Source organism: Zingiber officinale, chromosome 9B (assembly GCF_018446385.1).
Source record: "Zingiber officinale cultivar Zhangliang chromosome 9B, Zo_v1.1, whole genome shotgun sequence".
NCBI lineage: Eukaryota > Viridiplantae > Streptophyta > Magnoliopsida > Zingiberales > Zingiberaceae > Zingiber > Zingiber officinale.
This window is the reverse complement of record NC_056003.1, coordinates 31,564,760-31,586,366: the sequence shown is the minus strand read 5'-3', so window position 1 is coordinate 31,586,366 and position 21,607 is coordinate 31,564,760. Positions and strand designations below refer to the sequence as shown.

Here is a 21,607-nt window from a genome sequence, read left to right as displayed (position 1 = left end):
TCTTTTCAAATCTGATATTCATAATATATTAAAAGTAAAGAAATAATATAAGTTTCTGAATAGATAAAATTTTAATGTAAATTATAAGAATAACAACGTTATAGTTGAGTTCAATTCGAATGAATATCGAATAATATTCATGAACAAGTTTGAGCTCTTGCGCTTAATAAGATTTTTGATTAAAAAAATTCAATAAATAAATATACAAACTTGAACACAGCTAAGTTAATCTAAGCTTGGCTCGGCTTGTTTACATAGGACAATGATTCTTACTTCAGTCTACTAATTAATAATAATGTTTTTCTGATAGAGCAGCACAGCACAAACCCCAAATTGCATTTGCACCAGAAACAGGAGAATAATGCAATAGATTAAAAGCTCTTTGTTCTGTTTCTTTTTCCTGTCACAATGAGATTGAAAAAAAAAATTAAGAAGAATAAGAAGAAGAAATTCAAAAAATATATGCCTCCATGATTGTAGAACTTCTCGGTCACAAGTATGATGTTTGGCAATAATAATGTGCTCGTATTGCTGTTGGAATGACTCTGAGTTCGTCTTCCAAATGCTGGATTGGGTTTGAGCTGCCAAAAATTGAGGTCTTTGGTTCTAGTCTCTGTGCGCGACTGACTTATTTTCTTTCTAGTTGATAGTCGATGCATCTCATCTTCTTTAGTCAAGAATTTTCTCACCAGTGGAAAAAAAGTTCCAAACCAAAGTGCCAATGATGTACAAGACGACGGCTACCTTGAAAACATCATCCCAAGAGCCTGAGAATTTTGTATCCAGAGAAAGAATGTCATAGAATTGCAAGATTTGAAGCAGTTTAAAGGATGCTAGAACTGGAGGATGAAGGATTACCTCGTTGTAGAATCAAGCCGGTCACGGCAGTGCCAAACACTCCAGCAAGAACTCCGGCTGTGTTTGATAGTCCCAGCAACACTCCCTAATCGGATGGAGAGAAACAATTAGGTATGTGAATTATACTTCAGTGCAAATAAAATTTTTTCATATAATTGATATGAAACACAAGTCAAGCACAATGTTGGCAATTTTCTAGAACATAATTCCACAATAATATGGAACCTCCAAAGCGATCAAAAACTCTTTTGTAGCTCCTTGGAAAATGGTTGAGTGATGATAGAGCAGAAAAGAAACATACCGCATATCGTGGCCCAATATCTTGATGATTGGAATATAGACCAGACTGGGAGAAGGCATCACTACCCTGAAAATTATAGAACAGCTTAATAAGAGTAGGAGGTACTTCAGTGTAGATGGTATAGAGCAATCTTGCATGTCGTAAAATGTGACGTATAGTTTTAACATGTAGTGAAGGACAAGCAAATGTGCTAGGACAGTAAGTAACCAGTTTTGAGTAAAATGTGCTTGCAAATTGCAACTGCATTATTTGATTCTCATTGGTAGTCTAATGTGTTGTTTGGGCTGTTCTTTCAAATATGTAGACACAGACATAACTTTGGTAGAATAATCCTATTTATATAAATGTATCAAGTAAATTGGTTCGTAGGTTAGACCTGACTGCAAGCCATACATAGCACAGCTAAGGCTGGGCTGTTCGCATTCTTTAGCTGTGTGAGAAAGAAAGCAGGCCCAAGGAAGCCAATTGACTGCATTATCTGCAATATGAGAAACAAAAGTGTGATTAACCATCAAGTATATAGGACTAGATGTTTTTGAAGTCTCTGAGATAAAATGTGAAGATGTCTACAAATTGAATTTTCACAAACACAAAACAGAATCTAATATGGGACACAGGAAATTCATGGAAAGGAGGGAGAAACTTTAAAAGAGTCTTGAACATGGAATATGATTATTGGCAAAAAGATCTGTTGTGAAGAAAGCAATGTAGGAAACAAAGTAATGATTTTCCATGGTGGTGAGCTATTGAAGAGTCAGTACTCACTTTACGAACGTTGGTTATAGAAAGTCCTTTTGCCACCAGAGTATCTGCGATCCAGCCTCCTATATTTGCAAAGACCGCCATAGTTAACCATGGCAAGACACAGAAGAGACCGGATTCTGTGAGATTAAACTTCAACACCTGAGGAAAATCAATCCAATAAGCTTGATGAAAATTTGAATGATTCCAAAGTAGTTAATTGGTTGATATGAGAAAGTAGTGGCATACTGTGTTTGGAGTTTAGTACATCATAATCAGAGGAGCATCTAAATAAGCTAAATATGACTTTGGTTTGAAGCTAACAATAAACTAAACACTAGATATTGCATTCACCATAAAAGAATTGTGTTGGGATAAAAGTATTTTTCACGGAAATCACACAAGAAGCTTTTGTAAACCTTGAGTTTCCGTAAGTCTTCTATGTGTTTCAACTATTTAGAACCATCCAAAAGTTATGTATTTCCATGTAACCAGGAATTACAAGGTGAAGTGATTGAGCACTTGAGTATATACATTGACAGTGATAAAATCAGTCTGACAATAACACAAATCTTCCTAAGTAACACAAACAACATGGTTAAGACTAAAGAAACGTCAAGTACCTGATTATAATAAGTAGGCATCCATGTCAAGAGGATAAAGGTGCCCCAGTTATGACAAAAATGGGATATTATTAGGGCCCACACTGGAGCCTTTGATAAGATTAATTTCCATGGAATGGAAGAGACGGGCTCCTTTGAGACACTTCCTCCAAGGATAAGCTTACTTTCATCTTCACTAAGCTGTGGGTCTTCCTTGGGAGAACTATGTGCCTGAGGTAGACAGAAGAGAAAAATGTCAGCAAGTTAACGTGATAACCAAATTTCACTAAGAAACAAATGGGAAAAACTCATATAGCTATTTCTAGGCCATAGAAAAGATGCATCACATCATTTTTGTTGTTACACCCTCATCAAGCTCAACACCCACCAATATAACTTCCACTATGTGTGTGTGTGTGTAAGAACTTATCTATTTATTTATTTATTTATTTGTTTTCTACGGCTCTGCTCTTTTGGGCATCTGTATAGCTATAAGGTGTGAACCTAGTGCAGAAGACACTAAAGCACAACCAAACAAGTACACAGCCATATTAAAATCAACAGCTTCTCTAAAGCCAACACAAAAGAAATGAAAAGACAATGAATCATAAGAATGTTAAGTGCAAGAAGTAAAGCATACATTAGCATTCCACAAAGCAAACCAAATACTTCCAAGTGATCCAAATGCGTAGAAAACAGAAGGCCATCCAAACTTATGAATTAAAACTGGTGAAAGAGCCAAGCCAGTGACAGAACCAAGGTACATTCCACTGTAGACCAGTGCAAGAGATCTGCTTCTCTCGGATACAGGAATCCATTTGGAAAGTATGTTATTCATTGCAGGCATAGCAACTCCCTGTGAAAATGATTAAAAAAGTATTAAACTGATCATAATTGAAAAAAAATGATTGCAATGATTGAATTTTTTTTTAAAGAAGGGGTAAATTAAAAAATAAACCAGAAGAATTGATCTCAGTATAATCAACAATACTAACTAACAGAGTCTTAAATTAACACCTTCAGTTCCAGATTAAATTTGCACTTGAAATTGAGTTGTGTTATTATTTCATTCTTCAATACAGAAAACAAAGGTCTTTATCTTATATTCTTAAACTAGTAGTTAAGCTCCTATTTATCTTGCTAAGTTATTGTATTGGAGAAATAGAGATATGCTAAGTAGGGCTGTAACTTTTTAAGCAGTGAAGCATAATGAAATATCAAGTCACCAAAAGAGAAATCAGCATAATTGGCAAGATGCATACTGGCTCCACATAATACAATAAGGTGGGTTGTTGCAGACTTGCTGTCATACCTTGTAATCAGATAGATGGCAAATTTTCTCTTTTCAATAGTTTTATTCAATGTTTTAAAAGTAGTCTAGAAGGCCACATGAAGGTTATAATAGGGTGAAACAAGGTATTTCGACTAGTATTTTGGCCTCTGCATGATGCCATTCAATTTGGTCCAAGTTAATGAAATTTAAAATTGATGTATGCTAAGGCATTAATTAATTTAGTGATATCACAAGCAATCAACCTTGTTACTTCGGATGATGTTATAATGAGTTACATAACATATTTTCTGTATTCAATAGTTTTAAATTTAATTATCCAGTTCTTCGTTCTTTTATCTAATATATCGCCATGATATTAATCTTTCAATGCAGATTCACAGATATGGATAAAACTTACTGACTTTGGTTCCCGGAAGGGAATGGGTATGATAGAAGTGGGGAATGTGAATGGAAAGGTTTCCATATCCCTACCCCCCCCAAAATGCTATGTAATTGCCCATTCCCATGTTTGGGGGAATGAATCCATGGGACCCACCCACTAATTACCCAAACCAAGCACCAATATTCCATTCCTTTCCCATTCCCCATTCCCATACCATCCAACCAAGCACCCGCTAAATCTGTTATGACCATCTTAAAATAAGACATCTTATCCAAAAGATTGCATGTGGTGCCTTTGAGTGTATGCTACAAGTTTAATTGATGGCAGGAGTCCTTGAAAAGCTTGACCCGTAGCAAGCGAGCGAGCAAGAGAGAGAGAGAGAGAGAGAGAGAGAGAGAGAGACTAATAGCTGGAGAAGTATTGCAATGTGGTTATCCTGTTCTAAGCATAAAAAATCATTAATCTTTGCAAAAGGAAAAGAAAGAATCATATAAACTAACCTCACCAATTCCCATGAAAGCACGCATAACTAACAAAAATGGAAGTCCAATCTTAGCAGCAATTGGAGTTAGAATTGTTGCCATAGACCACCAAACAACACCAAAGCCTAAAACCAGTTTACCACCAATTTTATCTGCCCAGATGCCACCAACAATCTGAACATATGCAAAAGCTTATTAGAGTATTAATTGTAGTCCTGAGACATTGGATTAGAATTAGGCATCAAGGTACTGTTGAAGATTCTATATTCTTAATTGTATTGAAAAGCAAATAAGTAAAATATATGGGGAAAAAAATACACTATGAAGGATCAATCGTCAATTAGAGAAAGTATAAAAATATCCCCTAAACCAACACTCACCTGGGTAAGTAGGTAACCCCAGAAAAATGATGACTGAATTAGGCCCATAGTTGCTGAATTCCAATTAAACTCTGCTGCCATTGGAAGGATAGCGATGCTCATGTTGACCTGATTCAAATTGAGATTAGTAAAATACAAGTTCTCTTGATTTGTACCCAAGTTCCTAAAAATGAGTCATAGAGTAGAATATGATCATAAAGGAAGAAGGAATTTGTTGGCAGGTGTGAAAAAGAGTTAACTTACTCGGTCCATATTGCAAAGTAGAAACGAAAAGAAGCACAATAGCACAATCACCCAACGTTTAGGGAACTGTTTCCACCAAGGAGATACTTCTGTAACATTTGGACCAATTAAAACTGCTTCGCTGGATGCTTCTGAAGAAGTTAGTGAATCAAGCTGTGACTCTGGCACCTCATACTGCTCAGATTTGAAGTTTGCGCGTGTTCTAGTAGGCAATTGCGATACTAATTGATCATGAAGATCATTAGATATTCCAATATTCTCAAGTTTTCTCCTCCGCATTAGTTGGAGACCATGTGAAGAAACAAAACAATTTGTTCTTGCTGGAAATCTCTGCCTGAAACTGATATTAGTCAGACATGCATTTGAGCAATTACCTAAATAGCATGGCGGTGGATGTGCCACCTCCCCAAGGAAGGCATTTCCAGCAATCATGGTATTCTTGGAAAGTGAACAAGAAGTAACAGGAAATAAGATAGATCTCGACAAATAACAATTTTCTCTTTGCAGGAGCAAAATGAAGCCACCAGCCCATGCAGATTGATCTCCACATAACTTGGAATATATCTTCTTATAATGAGCTCTACCACACTTAACGTGATATGGAGTTCCTGCATCATAACACGCAATACTCTAATCATTCATTGTGAATAGAACTTATCTCAACTGCCTCACCTTCCAAGGAAAAAAAGTATCCCACTCCCCTTGGTGATAACAAATCTTCATTTTGCTCTTATGCTTATTTATGTTGGTATTTTTAATCATGTAATACTTATAGTTTTTTTAGCATGTAAAACACATAAGTTTTTCAATATGAACAGCAGGATAATGAAATTTGTGCACTAAGATAATTAGCCTTTCAAAGAAATTAGAATGATGAAAAGAGTAAATTTTTTGGTGTTAACAACCCAAGAGAAAACTAAGATGCTATCCTAAGCATGGAAAACACACCGGAGCTGGGACAACTTCATATGACTTTTTGCCAAAGCTTGTCTAGCTAGCAGGCAATGGACTATCGATTGATTTTCTGTCTTCTTCAGTTGCTCTGTTGAAGTCACACTAGCTGGAGATTCGGTATGTAACTATTCTTTTTGAAATTGTTTTCGTTTGGAAGTTTGTCCAAGTAGCTACTAAAAGACTTTAAATTGAAGTAGCACTTTACTAGGCCAAGCTGATCCGTCTAACCAACTGTTGTATATATGCTTGCTTGAACCACCAATGTAACCTCACAAGACTAGGTTCTTTATCTATTACATTCCTATTTTATCAATCCTCTTCCGAAATCAACTATAAAGTAGCAATTTTTTCGAGTTTCCAACACCAAAGATAGAGCTTCAATGCGGCATTAGGCAGTTCAGGGCTAAATACCGCACCGCACGATTCTCTCAGAGAGAGAAGATCGAGCAAAACTAGGAAGCATCAATTTCCAAATCCAAGGGGGCAAAAAAAACTGAAATGCGTACCCGGCACAGCAGATGAGCCGAATCCTCTACCGGAGACCAGCGTGCCCATCGCCATTCCCCCACCCGATTCCGCGAGCTATCCAGGAACGGGAGAAACCCCCGATCCAATCGCAACGCAAGTGGCTCTAAGTGATGGGAACCGAAGCTGAGATCGACCGCATCAAGAGGAGAAGGGCGAGGAGAAGATTCAGATAAGCGGAGCAGCGAGCGATTGGTGGCCTTCCAGAAGCGGGAAAAAGGAGAAGCAGGAGCTTTCCCGACGTTTCCGGCTCCGCCAGCGCCACGACGCGGCACAGATTCGCGGATAAGGCGCGACGGTGGGCGCTGAGATTGAACCTGGTCCGTCGGATCGGAATCCGATAGAGGGTGGAATCTTTGGCGTGACAATAAAACGGCCTCCACTTTCCAAAGATGCGGTGACAGCATCTGCGCTGCCAGCCACTCGTTTAGTGGATCAACGGTGGATCACCACAGTCCGATTTTGATGAACCGAACCGGTTCAACTCCGAAGGGTTCACTCAATAGGAATGCTTTCGAAGATGTGTCCAAGTCATTGTAACTTACAATAAGACTCAAAGTTTCATCTCCAACCATCTTTGTCGTTTAGATTCTTAAAGAGAACAATTTTATGCTAAACTATCGCATCGAATCGACAAGTCGATAGTACATTATCGTAATTATTCTTCGCATGATTACCCTATTTATGATGTACATTATCGTAATTGTTTATCGAGAAACATCTAGCTTGAGATCACTTGCCATATTTAGATTAGACTCGAAAGATTCAAGCTTTGTGCTACAATTTCATTTAGTTCATCAACTATGATCACAGCCATGGTTCCCTTAGAACTTGTTTGCTTCTTCCTCTAATACCGCAACTTCCTTCGCGGCATTTGCCTTCCTCTCCTGCATCTGTTGGAGCTCCTTGGGCGTGAAGGGTGGAGGCAATGAGCATGGCTCTGCCTCATGAGTCGTCTTCTCCATCGACTCCAACAGGAACTTCTTCACGTTAGTCGGGGCACGGCAGGCAATTGACTCCAAGCATAACTCTGTGGCATTTTCCGGGATGCTTGGTTTGAATCGCAGAAGCTTAGCGTATTCTGTCAACAAATGTAGCATGTAGTCGTAGACGAAGTCCATCTTCACTTCTTCTTGGAAGAAGTCACTGCTCGCCTTTCCCATAGCTTGTGCCTGTTAGATTACCGAACTCAGAATCAATTCGAATTGAGCTATGTTTAGATCAGCATCGTTAGAGTCGAACTATGTTTGTCTCAACTATTTGAGATTAGCTATATGAATCTAAATTCTTGGCGAATGTGTGTTAAGACGAGTGCATACCTCTTCGTTGTGCCCATTGCCAAAGTCGACAGCCACCTTGATCGCCCTGCACTTGTTGTTCCCTCGAATAGGCCAGTAATGGTGCCCCGGAACGAGGCCTCTTTGGAAAAACTCAATCCAAGGAGTGTCCAAGAACAATGTGGGTGAGTTGCATGCCATAATGTACTTCTGGCTCACCGACCACGCAAGGCCATCTACATAAATCCGATACCTGCTCATCGAAGAGTTTCTCACTGATATTAGATGAGAAGATTCAAAGTTTTTCTTGATCGAAAACAGAAACAATCAACTTGACCTGTTATCGCATTGCCTAGCAAGGTCTGAGTGTCGGAAGCCTTGCATTTCCTCTTGTTTCCAATCCTATGTAGAAGATGAAATACTAATGAGAGGCAAGTAATATCGAAACACATTCGTCTAGTAGAATGTGTCTAACTTAAGCTTAGTCCTACAAAAGATCCCTTAAACTACCAAAAGAACTACTAGTTCAAAAAAGGATCAGGCCTTTTGATTCGCACCGAGTTAAAAGAACTAGCCGACTATGAGCCAATTCAAGGCATACCTGTGCGTAGATCCTAGCATTCCAGTCATGTTCATCGGTAACATTACACTTGAGAAGATCAAACCTATTGCCACCCATATGGGGATTGCCCCTCCAAAATGCATAAGGCTCCCTATCGATCCACTTCATCTCTTCGTTTGCTTCTTTCATTTCCTTCAGCAGCGATGCCCAAGGCTTGATGTTGATCTCGGGCCTTGAATAACGAAAACAACAAAAAGCATCAATTGTAGTGTTCAATGGCACACATTCAACTTCAATACACTAAAGGAAACCCACAAACTAAAACTAGAGTGTAACAAACATTACCAGCCCCAGAAGGACCAATCCGGGAAAAGGATATCCCAAGTCTTATCGTTGTTGCAGTAATGGAACACCGGTGGTGGAGTCGATGAATTGTACTCAAAAGACTTAACTGCCGGTTGGTCCATGCAATTGAACATGAGATCAAGATCAGGAACACGTCCAGGATACCGGTTTACAAGCTGAAGAATGCCCCACAGGCTGAAAACATTCCTTGTCATGAATTTGCCATAGTATTCCTGAACATAAACGCGACCATCAAGCACCACCAATCGAAAGGTAGCATACTCATGTGCATTCTCGATCATCTCCCTTGTGATCCCTGTGGACTTCCAATGGCGCAAATCGTCATGGATCCACCTGAAGTATTCAGGACAGGAAGGTGAATTGTAGGAAGTGGTGAGATGTGGAGTAGGCATTGGAGTTGATCGTCTTTCACAAACCGTTGCGGTTGGACTTTCGCAGGACAAGGTGATAGGTATAGGTTGTGTTTTGGAGTGTTGTAGATTAGAAGTCTGACGATCGGGTCGTTTGGCATTCGGGGGATTTATAGTCTGTTGATAGACTTGTTCACTTGACCTGAAGAACTGCACACAATCAAAAATGAGAAAAGTTGTCTGAATTTATATGTTCAGAAATGTATTGTACAACATCCAAGAAGAAAAGGAAAACATTGTGCCAATTAGCATGAAACAATACTAGATAGTTGTCTTTTGAAAACTATAATGCCACAATTTAATTTGATTGTAGGAGGGACGTAGTTTGAATTGTTCCGTCAACCGATTGTCACATAGAATTGGCCAAGAGAGATGGAACAAGCTAGAGGACTTGAAACAGCCCCATACAACTCGGAAACAGTTGAAGATGGCTCATATCTAGTCGACATGAGACACGTCCATGCTGAAAAGCAGGCCGTGTTGGATGTTGTGGGTTGGACAAGCGCGTTGGAACAGCCAGTCACACGGTCGTGCCACCAAACACAATCGGGCCAGGCTGGGCCGTGCTTGGGTTTGGGGGAATAGGCACGCCCCAGAGCACGGGTTGTGCCACTGAACACGACCTAGCCGTGTTCGGGTCTAAGGGAACAGGCACGCCCGTGGCACGGGCATTCCCAAGCGCCAAGAGTTGCGGGATTTATAGAATTACTTGGTATTTTTTTTTTTGTCTAAAATTCTATGTATTGCTTGGGTTGTATATATAGGAACATTGTAACCCTAAAACATATAGAAAATTCTAATTGAAACCATCTTGGGCGTTTTGTGGAGTAGGCACATTGTCGAACCACGTTAAATCATCTTCTCTCCTCTCTCATTTTCTTCGGTTTCTCTTTTGCAATTCTTCGCTATTGTTGCAGCGCAATATCAACAAAAACATCTCCAATGTACAAAGGGGCTTCTTCGGTTTCTCTTTGTTCTTCTCCTTTTTCTTCTTCTTCTTCTTCTTCTTCTTCTTCTTCTACTACTACTACTACTATGGTACCGAAACCGCATCGCTCCGGCTCGAACAAAATTGTAAAGATCTAACAGTTAATCTCACATAATTGGGAATGTACAGGAACTCAAGCATCAATAGCACTCATAATCGAAGGCAAAAGAAAATCTTTAGCAGTAGCAACAGTAGCAGAAGGGGCAAAGGGGCACTTACAGTGTTGTTGGAGAGGAAGAAGGCCAGAACCGAGAGGGCAACAAAGAGGCCAATGACTGCTCTGATAGGGAAACCCTTTCCATTACCCTTTCCCTTTCCCTCCAACTGTGCCCTCATCGCCATGGTCCTTGCTGCCTCTGCTGAAGAGAACAAAGACATGCAACTGGTCTCTGATCCTGATGGAGCCCTCCTCCTTTCTTCGAGTTATTTCTTGAGATTCTCCGTGAGCTGCTCCTCCTCCTTCCCCATGGCTCTGCGTCCGAGCTAGTTGAGAAAAGTATCAGTCGAGCTGTGGCGGAGAGATGGAGAGTGTTGGAAAGTAGTCAAGGGAGAAGCCTGCCATTGGCTGTGTTTACTCGGCGTAGGTAGGAACAGCCTACTTTTTCGTGAAAAGTTAGGACGGTGGGCCTGCATGCGTGTCGGAATCGACAGATTTTTATTATAATTTGTACCGATTTTTTCAATCGATCGGCGAATTTTGTATGGGTGCAGGTAACGATTCGGTGGCTGCTGTCGGACCGGCTCGTGGCAGGACGGGTCGGTCAGTTTTAAATCAATCCACCTACCAATCCGAGTTCGTCTGGACTGTACGGATTGGTCCGTTGAAGGCCGCATTAAATAGAGATCTATCTAAATTGATGACTACAGTGAGTGCTGTGATGGATCGAGTGCGTTAGGAGATCTATCTTATTGGCAAAACGACAAACAAAAAATATAATATAATTCGCTAAAGGAAGGGCTTGAACCTTCGGCCTTGTGGTTAACAGCCACACGCTCTAACCAACTGAGCTACTCCAGCTCTTGTTAGGTATTTAAGAAAAATATTTAAAACTAATATTAAAAATAAAAGGACACTTTTTTCTTAATTATTATTATCAAAACATGAGTACATTTTTATCTTTTTTAAAAAAATAATCCTTATTTCAATATGATTATAGAAACTATACCAGTAAAATAAAACTTAATATGCAAGGTCAATATATTGGTTAAATCATAGGATTCGTAAAAAAAAAAAAAAACACATGCAAAAAGAAATTGAGGTAATTAGTAGGATATTTTGTATCTACTGAAAATCAATCCAGATCTATTAGCAATAATATCCTTGCATGTATCAATTACGTAACTTGTGGGTCTTATGGTTTAAATTTATAAACCATGTGTTAACTTAGTTGGATAATAAGAGCTCTTGAAAAGTCACTATAAGTCTTGAAATAGTATGGGTAAAACTTGAATAATACATATGATTCTTGTTGTTTTATAATAGGTGAGGCTCATTGAGAAACAAATTTAAGAAAAAACATCCTTCTAGGTTCTTAGATTCATCAAAACTAAAAACATCAATTAGTGTAACTGTTCATTAGTTAGTATTCATAATTATTATTTATAATTATTACTTTTCATTATTGTTCACAAAACTAAAAACATCAATTAGTGTAACTGTTCATTAGTTAGTATTCATAATTATTATTTATAATTATTACTTTTCATTATTGTTCACAATTATTATTCACAGATTATGATTCATTTATAATTATTATTTTCCATTATTGTTCACAATTGTTATTCACAGATTATGATTCATGATTATCGATCACTATTTATAATTACTGTGTGCACAAATAAAAACACTAAAAAAACTTTAAATATTAACTGAAACCTAACTTTTACTTTAAAAACCAACCCTACTTCTACAAGAAAGCAAATCAACCCAACTTTTATAATATAAAGAAACAAATATAATTTTAATATGGTGCCTGACTGAGTGTACACAACATCTGAATGCATATGAAAGTCACGGATGAAAGACTGAGCACTATATCATTACTATATTATTTTGTACATCGATCCATGAGCATTCAGAGTTAATTTTTTGTTTTTATTTTTTAAAGTTTACAGTTTAGTATTTACTTCAATTTTTACCAATGCTCACTAACCATGAGACTGATGGCCATATCGCCTCCTCCCATTTGTTCACCCCAACTATCTCTACGTCACCCGTCCCGCTATTGATCGTGTTGAAAGACTCATTGCCCCCAACTCTCGTCGCGACCAAGTTTCGACCCTTCATCAAGGATCTATCACAGACAAATTTTACAATGGAGAAATTATTACTTTAACGAGCTTCTTCAATCGTGGAAGGGGAGCAATAGAATAAAGGGAAAATGTTATCTCTACATCAAAGTAAAATAATGGAAAACAAACAATTTTTTCTTGTAAAAATTTGCCCCTTCAACAAATTTTAGACAGTTTTTTTTAAATAAAAAATAAACAAACCCTAAATCTTCAAAGGTCCATAGAGCAAGATCAAATAATCACTCGAATAATCTAGCAAGCTACAGTCTCAGCAACTACAAGGATTAAGGTGCCAACTCTAAATACTAGAAATGATTTTTTAAAACAAAATAAAAAATAAATAGAAAACAGAGAATTTTCCTATTTGGAAATTTAAAAAAAAAATAAACCATGAGATTTTATGAATTTTCCCTGTACATTTTGGAAATTTCATAGTAAAAAATAAGCTTCAAAATTAATGTAGTCATCTAGTGTGGAGATTATATCGCCAATGTTCCTTCCATAATTTCGATTTCATCAGAATCTGAACTCGGAGGCTTTGGCTTTGGCTTTGGCATTACTCGTGAAAACCCATATCCAAGTGAGCTCCCACTCGCTTGGCATAACTGCCAGAGAAAACTCATGGAGGTCAAGAGTCATCATGTCAAGTGTTACAAACCAGAAGATAACTTTTTTATAATAAACATGAATATTTTATTTATCCTTTACGTCTGCTATGCGACTCAAGTGCACATCGTGACAACATTTTCGTACCAGAACCTGAATCAGCCGGTTATAAGGAATGATTAACAACTCGAGCACCCTACTTGAACGAATAAACAAGCAAGAATCTCTAGACAACTGTCTTCCAATGATCTTTGAATTGATGAAGCTTAGTGTCTCATTTCAACTAACATGATACTCTTCCTCAATTTGTTCTCAGTGCAACATAATAAAAAAAGCTCGTGTATGGAGCGCCAAATGAACATGATAAAAGATAGTATCATACCTCGGTAAGCTCAGAGAGATGACGGGATCTGAACTCATTGATTGTGGCAGCTATCTCCGATGTCGGCAACTTGGCCTGCAAGGAAGCATATATTTGTTGTTAATCCTAGAAGCGGTGAACGCTCAAACATTCAATCACATTGCATAAGTTCACCTCTGCAAGAACAGCAGCCGCTAGCTGGAGACTTGGTTCCAAAATCTCTGGTACAACCTTAAGAATTTATAATAATCTAGTTAGAAAGCCAGAAAGGTCTCCTTCCATCCGATATGATATATAAATATGAGCTTTTGGAAAATCATGCTCAGCATATTTTGTTTCTCTTACAAATTTCAATAATGGCAATTGGAAAGGTATTGACTGTCAAGTGTATCGTCAACTTACTGCACTTGCTCCTGCCTTCTCTAAGTTAATGCCATGATCAACATCGTGGGCCCGAACAAATGTCTTTACATTCGGAAAGTATTTGCTAAGAGCCCAAACTGTTCTATAATTTGCCCCAGGAGTATCTAGAGCTATTGCAGCAGCACAAGCTCTCTCAGCCCCAACTTTATGAAGAACCTAAAGTTTCATATTATGGAAAAACAAAACTCAGATTATTATGTCCCATAAATTCAAATATGTACTATAGAAAAACTCCAAACCTCTCTGCTCCCTGCATCGCCAAAATACACAGGAAGGTCAAGTGCACGACCAGCGGCTACCCGGTCACTAACAGTATGGAATAAAGAATAAACGGGCTATCAATAACATAGTAGCTTCAGGCACAAAAGTAAATTTAAGGATCAGTAATTGTCAGAATTTCTACCAACTTCTTTAACTATTGCAAAATTCAAACAAAGGTATCATGGATTTGGATTGAACCTATTGCCAGAGAAGATAAAAGAATCTAAATAAACTAATTTCCATCTCAAAATTGTTACTCTTAACCTGCTATGTAGGATTGCACACAACTGACATGCAATGAAGCAGATGCAATATGTGCTCAAGATTATATGGTAACTATTGGTGCTTATCTAATTTGCACAATGGTATTAAGAGTCCCTTTGAAGACTCCAACTCAGAATGCTGGAGAGCCTTACCTTCTGACGTCTAGAGCGACAAATGGGATTAACCGCTCGGAAAGAAGTTGGGCTATGATCTGAAAAGGAAAGAAAAGAGAGAGATCAATGCTTTATATTAGGGGTGTAAACGAGCCAAGCTGCTCGCGAGCTATTCGGGTGCTCAAAAAAAAGTTTGTTCGATTAAGTTAACAAACCGAGCCTGATTTCGAGCTCGAAAAAATTATCGAGCCGAGCTCAAGCTTAACAGTATTTGGTTCATAAGCTCACGAACATGTTTGTTAACGAGCTCAAACTAAGCTCGTTTAATTTTTAAACGAACTTTTTTTGAGCCGAACTCGAGCTATTTAATTTTATTACGAGCCAAGCTCGAGCTTAAGAACTAAAGCTCAAATCGAACTCGAACCAAGATCGAGCTTAGGAAAAACGAACTGAGCCCGAGCTCGAGCCTCGTACTGTTCGGCTCAACTCGGCTCATTTACATAAAAAAGGATAGCCCGGTACACGAAGCTCCCGCCATGCGGGGTCCCGGAGAAGAATCCATTGTAAGCAGCCTTGCCCTACTTTTTGCAAGAGGCTGTTTCCAGGATTCAAACCCGTGACCTTTTGGTCACAAAGCAACAACTTTACCGTCGCGCTAAGGCTCCCCTTCAGCTCAACTCATTTATATCCCTACTTTATATTTAGAGCAAAGCAAATGTTGTCTGAATCATGAATTGATCAGCTATGAGGTGAACAAGTTAATGAAACATAGAATACCAATAAGTACCTGCCCAACGCGACCAAATCCACAAATGATTATATGATCTTGCAAGTCATCAGTCTACACAAGACAACCATTCAACCAATATTTAATGCTTGAGTAGTACACATTATAATTGCAACTGGAAAAATATAAATATAGAACAGTTAAACGAGAATTTGTAATTTGGTAGGGAGCCTAACGATACCAGTCATGCTTATTATCTGAATACCAGACAAGTACACTATTTTAGTCTGTGGCTGGTATTTATAACTCTTTTCTGAATTAAAATTTTTTAATATGGAATATCATGAAAGATATTAATAAATTATAAAATATTTTACCTCGCTTTCAACAGGCAACAGACTTCTGACATCATGCTGCTCAAATCTAGAAGCAAGCAATTGGCCTCCAGCTGCCAACCATGGTGTAAGAGCCATTGAAATGCCAACAACCAGAAACAGTAGCGATGAAAGTTGAGAAGATAAGATGCCCTACAAAAAGAAAAACAAGAAGGGAAGAGTCAATAACACACCTGTCAGTCAGAAAAATGTGCAACTTGTGTAAAATGATAATCTTTTCAGAGCAACTACAAAATGGCACATAAACCAACTGTGACATTAATGAAAAATCCATTTTTTGGACTGTTCAATGACTGACAATTTCTCCAGATAGGCTTGCATAGTGTTTAAGACACTTGATCCAGATTCCATAGAGTTCGAATAAGCCACTGCCTGATGAGAAAATAATGGATGCAGAGATCTGTTAATAAATCACCTGATTTACAGCTTCCCCAAATGCGACAAATGCAAATTCTCCACCAGGAGCAAGTAGAAGACCTACTCTTATAGCTGATATAGTTGAAATACCAAATAATCTACCTACTAAGGCAACCACCAGTGTCTTTCCAGCAATTAAGAGACTCAATGCCCCCATAATAACTGGAAAATTTGCAAGAAGAAGTTTTGGATCGATAGACATACCAACCTGAAAAGATATGATGGTCAGAGTGGGCAGTGTAGGTTATGAACAAGAAGTTTGTCAGTGATAAAGAATGAATAGTAGCATACTAACTCAAGGCAAATAGTGCAATCTAAAAACATATTTCAAAAAATAATTGACAGTATATAGGAACCAGTTTCTGCTACAAGAAAGATGATGCACTCTCTGAGTAAAAAACAGTTTAACTAAAGATGATGCACTTTCTGAGAAGAAATGCTATGTATCTCTGCTGATTACATGTCTTAGTCACAGTAGATGTGAAATGCAGATAGAAGCAACGCATTCCTCTTTCTCTCCACATGCCATGACCACCATGAACTGAGTCATGGTATGTCATAGAAACGAAATAAATAAAATCATCCACTGAAATAGCCTTCTGTATTGGGGCTTTTGGCTGGTTTTCATAACAGAAGTGGCTTTGTTCAGTTTGAAAAAAGCAAGAATACAACAAATTCAACTAAGTTCAGAGATTTAATAATGAGGTGGTAAAGTATCCATTTTGGTAATTGTTGATCTTTATTGCTGATTTTTCTTTCCATATATGCAATTTTAGAATTTCTAAAGGAATCCAATAGGTTGCAGATTAGTTAGCAAAAAGTTGAGTCTTTATATCTTGAACTGTCAGCCACGTGCTATTAATTTAGAAACAGAGATGCAGCCTTTAGCAAGGAAGGATATATAATGTGAAGGCTTTTATCACACTTATTCACTAAATGCTTAAGGTGGTGTTGAATTAGCTAAGCAGCAGTAGCTGGTATTGAATAAGTCAAGCAGCAGTTGTTGGTGCTGGATTAGTTAAGCATCAGTAGTTGCTGTTTTTTTTGTTTTTTTAATGTTTTTGCTCTTTCAGATCATTATGGATCTACTACCTTATCTGTTACACATGACATCATCATTTCATTAATTCACCTCTTTCTGCATGATTAAAACAAGAAAAATTCTTTTTCGAGGAAAGAAAAGAGAAAAGAGAAAAGAGAAAAAAAATCCATAGTGATTTTTAAGGGCATGATGTCAAGGTAAACTTAGACCTTTTCAGTCTTGTATGAAAATCACATAAAGCATCAGTAAGCATATGTCTGGCATGTAGAACCAAGTTTTACACTGGTCATCAATTTTATTCACTTGCTCTGTAAGAAAATTTTGAGAGGAAGATGAGCTCTCTTAGGATACTTGCCGTCATGAAAAAGAGGCCTAACAGAAGGCCACGATAAGGAGCAATATCTGACTCAACCTGTAGGGAAAACTCAGTTTCTGCTAGGAGGAGACCGGCCAGAAAAGCTCCCAAAGCCATTGAGAGTCCAGCCTGTCACAGGAAATTCCACTTGTCATCATTGCAAAGATCTGTTGGGAATTACAGTGAATAGCTGCACATACCCGTGCTGTAAGAAGACTAGTTCCTAGAATAACAAGGAGAGTATTTGCAGAAAATATCTCAGCATTTTGGTTTTCTGCAATTTGCTTATAAATTGGTCGAAGAAGCTGCCAGGTCGTAATACCAAAAGACAATCAGTATCCGCCCCTTTGAGAACCAAGACAAACTTTACACGCAAAACATGTTATAGAAGTGCATAACAAAGTTTGAATTCATAAAACAAAACGAGTTTAACCATATAGAAAGCTAACAAAATCCATCTAGAAATCTACTACTAGATTGCACAAACTAGACTTATGTTCTGCCAAAAGATACATAATATACAACTTGGAGAAAGAGGATAACTTTGCTAGGCTATGGAACTCAAAGTAACAGATATCATAGGCCGTAAAGTGTTAGTAGATCCTCTTTTCTTATGAACATGTATCCAAGGTACCAACAAGTGCACTCAGGTGCCTACAATGGGAATTGGACCTGCAACCCACACTTGTACAATTGGGTTCTGTCTATACTATAAAATTTCTATTTGAGCACCTATAGGTTACTTACCAAGCGCCCACCAGCAATTATAGCAGTAATAGCAACTATTGCTTTTACAGCAGCCAACCCAAGAGCCTCTGCTATTGCTTGAAATCCCACCTAAGAAAAGAGAAACAGTAATCATAAAGATTATTCAAATTGCACACAAAACATATTCATAAAAAAAGGCCTAATTAGGATATTAGAAGATTGCAAGTAAAAGCCCCTAAAAGGACAAAATTTGCCAGTGTGTTGGCTAATCATCAATTGCACTATAGTATCAAGGGTGAGCTTGTGAATACTCTACCAAAGTACTTTTATTCTCCAAAGCATTTTCTGAGAGAAATCAGGGGTTATGACAGTGCATTTTGAAACTGATTCTCTGTGCCGGATTTGAAATAGTTCAAGTTTGACTATAAAGTTTACAAATATTAATAATATTATAATCCCACAAAAGTAATAAAAGCTAAAATTTCACGTGACAAGAAGTTAAATAATAATAATAATTTAGATGATAATATGCCAATAAATAATTCTGTTAAATTGGACAGTAAATTGATTGGACAAATATATATACATATATAGACATCAACCCTTAGGGGAAATAGATTACTTTAATCGGATATGGATAGTTGTGGAAAAATGGATGGGAATTATAAGATTAGATTAATGAATTATTATAACTCAAGCTCAAGAATTGGGGCAGCGGATGAAAGTCAGAGGACTAATTCTCACATATGAACATATCTGATACTAAATTTGCTCGTAAAACTAGTTTATTTATCATATTAATTATTGTTTAAAAGGATGACCCTGCTGCTAAGGTAAATTTTAAATAATACTATACAGCAATTTAAGAACACGAAGATCACAACTTGTGAGATACAAGAAAATAAGTAAATGTGTAAAAGAAGAATACCCCTCCTTTTGATGAGTTCGGAGAAATGAGAGGTATCAAAATCAAAAGAACCACCACTGCAAGATCCTACAAGTAAACAAGTAAATCACACACACATATATATATATATAACTCACAAAATGTAACATAAGATTGATAGCATACAAAACCAGGATGTTCAAGTTCTACTAAACAAGGTACCCTGGAATAGAGAACCCCTTTTGTCAATTTTATCAATAAACAGCAAGGCAGATTTTTATGGCATGAAACCTAGAAGCATGATATTAACGCAAACTTGTATGGGGACCAAGATAGTGTCCTTCTTTAGAAAAAATATCTCAGTTCAACCTAGGAATGAGAGGTCTACCTGGAAGAGCAGCACAGAGAAAGTAGCACGCCCATGGCGTGAAGTGCTCTCACCTCGTTCTTGCAGCACCTGGAATATGTAAATGATAAATTAAGTTGAATCTTACTAAATATAGCTGTAAAATGTATAAAAAAAATATGGAAAGGAAAGAGGAGAGGTAAAAAAAATCCCACCTGCAACACAACTGCTGTAGATGAAAGTGCCAAGCCATTGCCAATAACAATTGCTGCTGGACCTAGTTGCCTAGAGACTAAATGAGCAACCAATCCAACAGCTACAGCAGTGACTAGAACCTGCAAATTGTAAGGAAAAGCAACAACTTATTTAAAAGATCTTTGCCAGCATCCCACTACATGTAGTAAAAAGTTAACTAGAATCACCTGAGAAGAACCTAACCCAAAGACATATTTCTTCATTGAGCTTAATCTTTCAACAGAAAGCTGCAATGTATATCATAAAATTGAAGGTTGTGTTCCAAAGAAGTATGACATATGATCATATATTAACATATTACAACAGATAGCAAATATAAGACACTACCTCAAGCCCAATATTGAACAGCAAAAAAACAACTCCAAATTCAGCAATAGCCTTTGTCCCATGAACATTCTTGATGATAGAAAAACCATATGGACCAATTAAGATGCCAGCTGCAAGATAACCTAGGACTGGACTGCCTGGAAGATGCAAAGAGCAATAGGTAAAAGAATGAATTGAACGTAGGCAGAAGTTAATATTTCCTCCAAAACAACTACAGCATTTAGTGCAAACTTCCAAGATTGGGCAACTGGTTCAACAGGATGTTTTTGGGCTTACCTCCAGGTATTTTCTGGAATGCTGGTACAAAGATAACACTAGCTAGAAGTAACCACAGCATGTCAAAGAGAGAGGCTTCTTCTTCATTAATCTAAAAACATAAGTCAGTACAAGAGCAAGATAGGCAGGCTGTATTAGAAATGTATGAGAAAAGACAACTAACCAAAATGAGTGAAAGCACTTTTTGAAATATTTAGATAACAACTTTTTCCATTTGAAAGTGTTGGATCTAAGTTGAATAAAAGCCCAAAAGATTGAAAGACTCAAATTTAATCAAATGAAAGTTGCAGTTAAAATAACATGCCTCTTGCTGAGGTAAGAGTTCAATTAACTTTTTCAATCTTTTGGGGAGCCTTCTTATTGCTCTAACCACAGGCTTGGTAGATGAGGCAACTTCCTCAATGCTTAAGACATCCGGTTGATGAAGCAATTGTGAGGTCCTTTCTGCTCTACTGCTTATAAAGAAAGCCCTGACACAGTATTGAGAAGGAGATCATTAACCCTGGCCAATTATTGGGCATAAAAAAGAAACAGTAGCAACTAATGTTGCAAAACATGTCATATCCTTCCAGGATACAAAGTAATAATGGAAGAAAATGCAGTTTATTTAAGTAGCATTGTTAACATATCTTATATAATCACGATAGCATAAAAATTGGTCCAAGTTTCATACTCATTGAATGCAATTAAGTGCTAGTAGATCTGCATCAGACATCAGTCACACAGAATCAATTCTTCCATGTTCAAATACTACAGAAGAAACTTATGTATGAAATAGTTGATTTCCTATATGTGATCAAAAGTATACCTATATGTTCAATAGGCAATTTCCTTGCTAATGTGCTTATTAGGCAATGTATGAAGATGTCACAAGCACATGAGAGTTGTTACAGAACACAAGTGATATCACAATCAATACTAGTGATATCTATATCATGCTTATATTAGTTTGGTATGCGGAAGATAGACAGCAGAATAAGAGATTCAGTAAAATTTGAGGGAAAGAAAAAATAACAAATTACTATTTCATCAAACAGAATTCCAAAAATGCCTAATTTGTTCTTTAGTTTCTCCTACAAGGTTCCCAAAGATTAAATTGTGCATGCAAATGCCAATAAAAATGGATATCAAATAGGATATGAGTGGCTGAAGCTAATGGATTTGCATAAAGCTTACCCCATCCCAAGA

General features: G+C 37.5%; 3 protein-coding genes and 1 non-coding gene across 4 annotated transcripts; all 4 read right to left on the bottom strand.

Moving 5' to 3' along the window:
* Nucleotides 1–353: 353 nt before the first annotated feature.
* On the bottom strand, nucleotides 354–7,039 carry LOC122022718 (ascorbate transporter, chloroplastic-like). The gene is made up of 11 exons (XM_042580790.1): nucleotides 6,744–7,039; nucleotides 5,284–5,891; nucleotides 5,041–5,148; nucleotides 4,679–4,834; nucleotides 3,143–3,358; nucleotides 2,524–2,733; nucleotides 1,925–2,062; nucleotides 1,536–1,637; nucleotides 1,160–1,225; nucleotides 859–943; nucleotides 354–767 (listed from the first exon to the last, which is right to left on the bottom strand). The coding sequence occupies exons 1-11, from the start codon at nucleotides 6,796–6,798 to the stop codon at nucleotides 670–672; spliced, it is 1,842 nt and encodes a 613-aa protein (XP_042436724.1). The 5' UTR covers nucleotides 6,799–7,039; the 3' UTR covers nucleotides 354–669.
* A 449-nt stretch (nucleotides 7,040–7,488) lies between these two features.
* On the bottom strand, nucleotides 7,489–10,951 carry LOC122022719 (O-glucosyltransferase rumi homolog). The gene is made up of 6 exons (XM_042580791.1): nucleotides 10,585–10,951; nucleotides 8,947–9,527; nucleotides 8,641–8,833; nucleotides 8,377–8,441; nucleotides 8,082–8,292; nucleotides 7,489–7,934 (listed from the first exon to the last, which is right to left on the bottom strand). Exons 1-6 carry the CDS (start codon nucleotides 10,741–10,743, stop codon nucleotides 7,587–7,589), a joined length of 1,557 nt encoding a protein of 518 aa, XP_042436725.1. The 5' UTR covers nucleotides 10,744–10,951; the 3' UTR covers nucleotides 7,489–7,586.
* Nucleotides 10,952–11,309: 358 nt separating this feature from the next.
* On the bottom strand, nucleotides 11,310–11,383 carry TRNAN-GUU. Its single transcript has one exon. It is a non-coding gene; the product is annotated as a tRNA-Asn (tRNA).
* Nucleotides 11,384–12,878: 1,495 nt separating this feature from the next.
* On the bottom strand, nucleotides 12,879–21,607 carry LOC122022597 (K(+) efflux antiporter 2, chloroplastic-like). Its single transcript, XM_042580632.1, has 20 exons — nucleotides 21,596–21,607; nucleotides 20,724–20,889; nucleotides 20,420–20,510; nucleotides 20,144–20,280; nucleotides 19,984–20,043; nucleotides 19,777–19,896; nucleotides 19,604–19,672; nucleotides 19,258–19,323; nucleotides 18,369–18,458; nucleotides 17,822–17,926; nucleotides 17,622–17,750; nucleotides 16,223–16,432; nucleotides 15,790–15,939; nucleotides 15,473–15,526; nucleotides 14,725–14,783; nucleotides 14,287–14,353; nucleotides 14,027–14,203; nucleotides 13,799–13,855; nucleotides 13,646–13,720; nucleotides 12,879–13,262 (listed from the first exon to the last, which is right to left on the bottom strand). Exons 1-20 carry the CDS (start codon nucleotides 21,598–21,600, stop codon nucleotides 13,137–13,139), a joined length of 2,013 nt encoding a protein of 670 aa, XP_042436566.1. The 5' UTR covers nucleotides 21,601–21,607; the 3' UTR covers nucleotides 12,879–13,136.